Raw genomic sequence first — 7,500 nt, 5'->3', positions numbered from 1 at the left:
GGCCACTTACTACCATGTCCTGGTTGATGTGGTGAAGGAGGTCGTTCGCGGTTTTTCCGATCCCCATCTTCCTCGATCAGTAAGGAGGTCCTTGGGAGCTCTGATGGTGGAGGAAAGGCACTGGGGTGGGGTGGGTGTACGGTGACGAGCACGATTGTTGTGTCGGGGCGTTTCACTCATAATCCCTGTACCTCAGACATATTAGCTTTATCTGCAATGCAAGAACGAGTAACACGTAAGCTAGCAGACCTTTAAGACAATCATATATTCATGAACTGATACATGGGAGTTGTACGTTGTATTGGAGGCAATTTGTTTACGTTTTGGCAAATAGGCCTGCACGCGCCCTCATGCATACATACACGTAACTAACATACACAAGGCAAAGATATCTAAGAAAACGAAGAACAAATATTCGTACTCAGTTCTGCAACTGGATTTCGATAGGTTTGAATGGCGTATGGAATTCAATGTAGCAAGACAGAAAATAATGAAGGAATGCCAACGCAAAGCAAAGGGAATCTAACGTGTAGAAAAAAAGGAGGAAAAAGATAAAGCGATAGATCCAAGGACAATAGTGTTTGGGTCCGAGAACAAGTACAGTACATTAGTACAACACCTTCAGTACTTCTATGTGGGATAAGAAAAACAATCATCTTGTACTTCAGCAAAAAGTACTTGAAAAAATAAGTATTTTCGTGTACTTTTCATGTGTGGCACAATCATCTAAGATACGAAATTCTGAATTACTTTAAATTCATTATCATAGTTCATACCATATTTCATATATAGTATTGCTTTCTCGCCGTTACAAAGAGATGTTTCAAGGTCTTTGATGATGATGGTGATGATGATGATGATGATGATGATGATGATGATGATGATGATGATGATGATGATGATGATGATGATGATGATGATGATGATGATGATGATGATGATGGTGATGGTGGTGGTGGTGGTGGTGGTGGTGGTGGTGGTGGTGGTGGTGGTGGTGGTGGTGGTGGTAATTACAAAGGGATTAAAAAGGCGGAGCATGCCGACAGGAGACCTTTTTGTCCATAACTAGGTCGGATGCGGAAAAAATGTAATAATGATAAATACATTAAAGAAAAATAAAGAAAAATTATAATAATATAAATGATAATAAACAAAATAAATAAATGCATAGGTATAATTAAATGATAAACAAACAGATAAATAGTAAATAACAGTAAATTGACTGATAACTAATAATGAATAAAAATCAAGCAAGTAATAATAAACAAACAAACAATAGCAATCAAACAAACAAATAATATAAAATAAATGGCAGTCATTACAGCATCTTCCTTAGATGTTTATCTAAATGAATCTTAAATCTTTGAACAAAACTACATTGAACTTTTCAAGACCGGTCAAGGGTCACCGTGTGACTCAAAGACCAACGAAGTAAGAAAACACAGTGGGCGAGACAGAAGAACAGGTTTGGTATACGAGGGGTGATCAAAAAGTAATGACAGTGATACCATATATTTTCACGGTACAGAGGTAAATCCAAATAGTGGCCTACATTCCTTCAAAGTACTCCCCTCCTGCCTCTATGCAACGTTCCATCCTCTTTCGCCATTTCATGAAGCACTCACGGTACTCAGAAGCCGATATACCTCGTAGCTCTGAATTGACTGCTCGCGCCAGATCTTGGATGCGATGAAACAGCTTCCCTGCGATCGCACCCTTGATCTTTGGAAACAACCAAAAATCACAGGGAGCAAGGTCAGGCGAGTAGGGTGGGTGGGGGAGAAGTGTGATCCCCTGCTGCTCCAGGAACTGAACAGTGAGGCGAGCTTTGTGGGGGGCAGCATTGTCATGGTGCAGCAAAAGGCGCGATCGGCGACGGGTTGGTGCAGTCTTGGCCTGATATTCCAGGACTCGAGGAAGGACGTGATTAGTGTAGTACTGGGCTGTGATAGTACACTGTTGAGGCATTACATCCACACACATTAGTCCTTGTGAATTGAAGAAGATGGTGAAAAGGCGCTTCCTGCTGCGAAATCCTTCCTTCAGAATCTGAGGTCGAGGTTCTTCATCACTCAACCACACCATGTTAGACTGCTCGTCTCTGGTGGTGAAGAAAGAAATCCAACACTCATCTCCGGTAGCTACATCTGAGAACCGTTTCGGACCATTTGGCTCGAATTCAGCCAGCCATAGACGACAAATCCGCACCCGTTCGCTCTTCTGCTCTTCCGTAAGCAAATGAGGTATCCATCGAGCACACTTCTTCCTCAGCCCTAAGTGTTCATGCACGATGTCATGTGCGCTCCCATAACTGACACCGAACTCCATGGATAAGAATCGAAGAGTAATAGTTGGATCTTCGTCAATGATGGCCCGCGCACGGACCGTCGTTGCTTCTGTCACGGATGTCCTAGGGCGGCCAGGACGATGATCATCTTCTAGCTGCAATTTTCCGGCTACGAAAGCTCGAATCCAGCGGGAAACAGTTTCCAGTGATGGAGTAGACTCGGGAAAAACTTGCAACGATTCCTCTCTGATCTCCGTTGCTTTTTTCCCGAGTTTCCACCTTGTGAAGGTGTAGAATCTGCAGCCTTCTTTCGAAAAATTCATGTTTCCGGTTAGAGAGGCAAACCAACAATGACGCAATCGCACAGCGCAACCATAAAATGTAAGCTAGACAAACAGCGACAAGATCAAACATGTAACAACAGGCAACACTTGCTGCCCCTTGCTCCCCGCCCCCCCAACACTTATAGTCTCTCAGCTACGAGTCCGACTGTCATTACTTTCTGATCACCCCTAGTACATAATTGATTTTTATTTGTATGAAATTTTGTTAAAGATTCCATCTTGTATAGGATAATGATTTTAGATCACAGGTTTAGAGGCAAGGCGTTTGTAGATGTTTAAAGTTAAGAATCAAAGTGAAGCAATGGCAAGGATCAGACCCAGAAATCGAGTCTGTACGACAACTGGGAGGAGAGTATTACCTAAGTTCCTTACAACAACGTCGTTTACAGAAGTGCATGATGGCCGACTTTAAGATGGAAAAAAGGAATTCGTGGTACTCGGCCCATTGATTTACACGAGATAGTTCTTTGTAAAGGAAATCATTCGTAGGATGGGTTTCAACGTAAATAGAACTAGAACATCGATGTATGAGCTAGCGATAATTTCAAAGGAAACTATTTTGTTATTTTGTTGATTACTATAATAAAAAGAATGATGCTGAGGACATTTTCTTTGAGGACTCCATCTTGTTGAATATGTGGAGAAAATAGAGCTTTGGAGAACCTAGGCGTACTCAAAAAGTTTGATGGGATTGGAATTGGGATGTGAAGATGGTCAAAACTTCACAATGACATAGAAGCTAGCTTTGGATCCACCGTTTTCAGTCCATGTAATATGATTTTTCCAAGTCAAAAATACATAGGCATATTGAATGTTTATCAAAATAAACATATGAGGACGGAGCCTTTATTAGTACGACATTTAACTTACTACTTTAGGGTCTATAAGTGGCGCCCCTACGGACCATAGCCACACATCATTTTGTCTGTGATAGAGGAAGATTCTGTTCATAGAGAAATTATGACACTTTGATCATGCTGCGACTGTCCCTCCGTTATGCTGTCCCCCAATCCCTTGTACCATTTCTCTGAATATTCATTTCCTTTTTTCGCCTACACTGTGGTGGGGGGAAAAGACTGCTGCCAGCAAGTATTCCCACGAGACGACAAAAATGGGACAGGGATAAAACTAGGAATCCTGCTACCTGGAGCCCAACAGGGGACATTCCTAAAAATAATAGAGGCATAAAAAGGTCTATGAGTTTTCCAATCAATACCCTAAGGTTTGGGTCTTTTAATGTGCGTGGATGTGGTACAGATGAGAGTAAATGGGAAGAGATAGGGAGTATGTTTGTGAGAAGAAAGATGGATGTGTTGGCATTTAGTGAAACTAAGTTGAAAGGGAGAGGAGAGTGTGAGTTTGGGAGTGTAGTTGGGAGGTTTTCAGGAGTGGAGAGAGGACGAAGAAGAGATGGGGTGGCTATAGGTAAAAATAGGTAAGCGTATAGTGGAGTGGATGAAGGTTAATGTGGATGAAGGTGAAGCTGGGAAAGGAGATGTGGGTCTTTGCAAGTGCATATAGGCCTGGTAGTGAGAAGGGCCTAGAGGAAAGGGAGGGTTTTTGGATAGATTTGAATGAGTGCATAGAGAGATTAGGGAGAAATGTCAATGTAGTTATGTTGAGAGACCTAAATGCTAGGTTAGGAAATAAACCAATAGACGGAGTGATTGGAAAGTATGGAATTCCAGGAAAAATCTTAGTGGAGAGTTGATGGTGGAGATGTGTCTAGAAAGAGAGCCGATGATAGCAAATACAGTGTTTAGGAAGAAATTCAAGCATAAGTACATATGGGAGAGGGTGGTGGCTGGAAGGGTGGCAGATAGAGCGTTAATGGAGTATATAGTGGTAACCAAGAGTATAGTAGGAAGAGTTAAGGATGTACATGTTCTAAGGGGAGAGAGTGGGGAATATCAGATCATTTTTTGATGGAAGGTAAGTTGAGAGTGGAGAATAGGTGGAGAAAGAGGAAAAGAGCAGAAGGTAGGGAGGTCCTTAGAGTGAACTGCTTAAATGAGAAAGAAAAGGAGAAGGAGTACAAGAAGATGCTGAGAGAGGAGTGGGAGGGAGTGAAGGATAGAGTAGAACTAGGAGTGGAGGAGGAATGGGGATGGTTCAAGGAGGGGTCATTAGGTGTGCAAAGAAACAAATAGATTGAGAGAAGCGAGTAAATTCCTTGGAGGAAATAGAAGAAAGGGTAGTGAGTGGTGGGACGAGGAAACAAAAAAGGTTATAGAAGAGAAGAAGCAGGCTTTCATAGATTGATTACAAATTAGGATGAGGGAATCGTATGAGAGGTACAAAATAAAGAGAAGAGATATGAGGTATATGATAAAGGAAGCAAAAAGGAGAGCAGACGCGAAATGGGATAAGAGTATGACAGAAAACTTTGAAAGTAATAAAAAAAAATGGAAATCAATTAAAAGAGGAAGAAGAGGGGAATCAAGTGAAGAAGAAAAGGTAAAAGATCCTGATAGAGAGGTGATAATGGAAGAGAAGGCAGTGAGAGAAAGGTGGGCAGAGTATTTTAGAGAGTTGCTAAATGTGAAGGAAGATAGGAAGGGAAAGGTAATTGCAGTGGGAAGCGCTAAGAAAATGAGAGTGATGAGTGAGTAAAATGGAGGAGAAATAAGGAAAGATGAAGTGAAAGCAGCTGTCAAGATGATGAAAGCAGGTAAGGCACCTGGGTTGGATGGATACCATGCAGAATGTCTGAAGAAAGGAGGTACACTGATGGTGGAGTGTCTGTTGAGGTTATTTAATGTTTGTTTAAGAGAGGGTAGAGTGCCGAAGAACTGGAGGAGTGCTTGTATAGTTCCACTTTACAAGGGAAAGGGGGACAAGTGTGAGTGTAGCAGTTTCAGAGGGATCAGTTTGTTAAGTGTAGTTGGGAAGGCTTATGGGAGGGTCTTGATTGAGAGGATTAGGAAAGGAACAGAGGGAGTAATTGGTGAGGAACAGTGTGGGTTTAGGACAGGTAGGGGTTGTGCAGATCAGATTTTTGTGGTAAGACAGATATGTGAGAAAGCTATAGGAAAAGGTAAATGTGTTTTTTTGGCTTTTATGGATCTGGAAAAGGCTTCTGACAGGGTAGACAGGAAGGCACTGTGGGAGGTACTGCAGATATATGGGATAGGAAGAAAGCTGTTAAGAGCAGTCAGGAGTTTTTATGAGAGTAGTAGAGCTTGTGTTAGGATTAGAAATGGAGAGAGTGAATGGTTTGAGGTAAAGGGGGGACTTCGTCAGGGACGTGTTATGTCGCCCTGGCTGTTCAATCTTTACATGGATGGGGTGGTGCAAGAGGTGAATGCTAGGGTGGTGGGTCAGAGATTGGAGATGGTTAAAGAAAATGGAGAAAAGTGGGAAATAAGCCAGTTGTTGTTTGCTAACGACAAAGCGCTTGTAGCAGGATCAGAGGAGGGATTGAGGAAGTTAGTGACAGAGTTTGAGAAGGTGTGTGAAAGAAGGAAGCTGAAGATAAATGTGGGTAAAAGTAAGGTGATGAGATGTACAAGGGGAGAGAGTGGCAGCGGGCTGGAAGTGAGTAATAAGGGAGAGAGACTGGAGGAAGTGGATAGTTTCAGATACTTGGGTGCGACTGTGGAGGAAAAGGGAGGAGTGGAGGTGGAGGTAGAATGTAGATTGAGAGAAGCGAGTAAATGCCTTGGTAGATTAAAAAGTGTAATGAATAATAGAAATTTGGGAATGGATGCTAAGATGAGATTGTATGAAAGAATGATTGTGCCGACAGCACTGTACGGTGCAGAAACATGGAACATAAGAGAGGAAGAGAGAAGAGGTTTGAATGTGTTTGAGATGAAATGCCCGAGTAGCATAATAGGGGTTACTAGGTTGGATAGAATGAGAAATAAAGAGGTGAGGAGGAGAACAGGGGTGGAAAGGGAGCTGGGAGATAGGGTTGATGAAAGAGTATTAGGATGGTTTGGACACATGGAAAGAATGAGTGAATAAATATTAGTAAAAGAAGTGTGGAAGGCAGAGGTGGAAGGAGTGAACATGAGAGGCCGTCATGAGGGGCCGTCCTAGGATGAGATGAATGGATGGGGTAAAAGGGGTATTGAGAAAGAGAGGAATGTCTATTGAGGAAGGACGGGAGAGGACAGAAGATAGAGGTGAATGGAGAAGGGTTGTGTATGGATGATGCTGTAATGCATGAGGGGGAATGGGTGGGGGATGGGGGGTGAGGAAGTATGTATGAGAAATAATTTGACGCAGGCCGAAGGGATTTCTCCCCGTCTTCTCCTTTTCTGCATGAGGGGACAGAGTGGGGGGGTCGCCGAATTGATGAAGTGGCCTTGCTGTGGATGTGCTGTGTCTTGTAACACTGCTTCAGACCCAGGGCAATGGACAAGATGCAGGGATGACCAGTCATCCAGGAGGTGCTAAGATAAGAGGGAGGGAGGAGGGTAGAGGGGAGTGGAGTACATAAGAACATAAGAACATAAGAAATAAAGGAGACTGCAAAAGACCATAAGGCCTACACTAGGCAGCTCCGTATCCATCACCACCTGTCATCCCCATCCATAAAGTTGTCTAATCGTTTTTTAAAACAACTGATAGTATCAGCGCTTACTACGTGGTTACCAAGTTTATTCCACTCATCGACCACCCTATTTGGTGGTAGGGGATGGAATGGATGGAAATGATTTCTATGCCTTTGTCTTTTGGCTACCTTCTGTGTAAGGAGGAAAAAGCCTCCTTTGCTTTACCAAGTACTTATAGAGCGAAACATAGTGCTAATAAATGTTAGTCACTGCCATACGAATTGTTGTTTCTGTTTGCACCAGGATAGCTTTGGTACTGCGACCTGCACGGAAGCCTGTTTGGAGGGTTGATAAGAAAGACTGTAAC

At 42.8% G+C, this 7,500-nt stretch overlaps 1 protein-coding gene across 2 annotated transcripts in view; it reads right to left on the bottom strand.

The window, feature by feature from the left end:
* The window catches only part of LOC143041779 (polyamine-transporting ATPase 13A3-like), a 264,024-nt gene that overhangs the window by 219,785 nt on the left and 36,739 nt on the right, over window positions 1-7,500 (bottom strand). For both annotated transcript variants that reach the window (XM_076213829.1, XM_076213830.1), the window contains exon 2: window positions 11-211. In XM_076213829.1, the coding sequence (XP_076069944.1) occupies window positions 11-67 (57 nt within the window). In that variant the 5' untranslated portion in view covers window positions 68-211. The remainder of the gene's footprint in view (window positions 1-10; window positions 212-7,500) is intronic.

The sequence above is a fragment of the Oratosquilla oratoria genome, chromosome 32, assembly GCF_046742065.1.
Source record: "Oratosquilla oratoria isolate Oo_2021 chromosome 32, ASM4674206v1, whole genome shotgun sequence".
Lineage (NCBI taxonomy): Eukaryota > Metazoa > Arthropoda > Malacostraca > Stomatopoda > Squillidae > Oratosquilla > Oratosquilla oratoria.
This window is presented reverse-complemented; position numbering and strand designations above follow the sequence as displayed.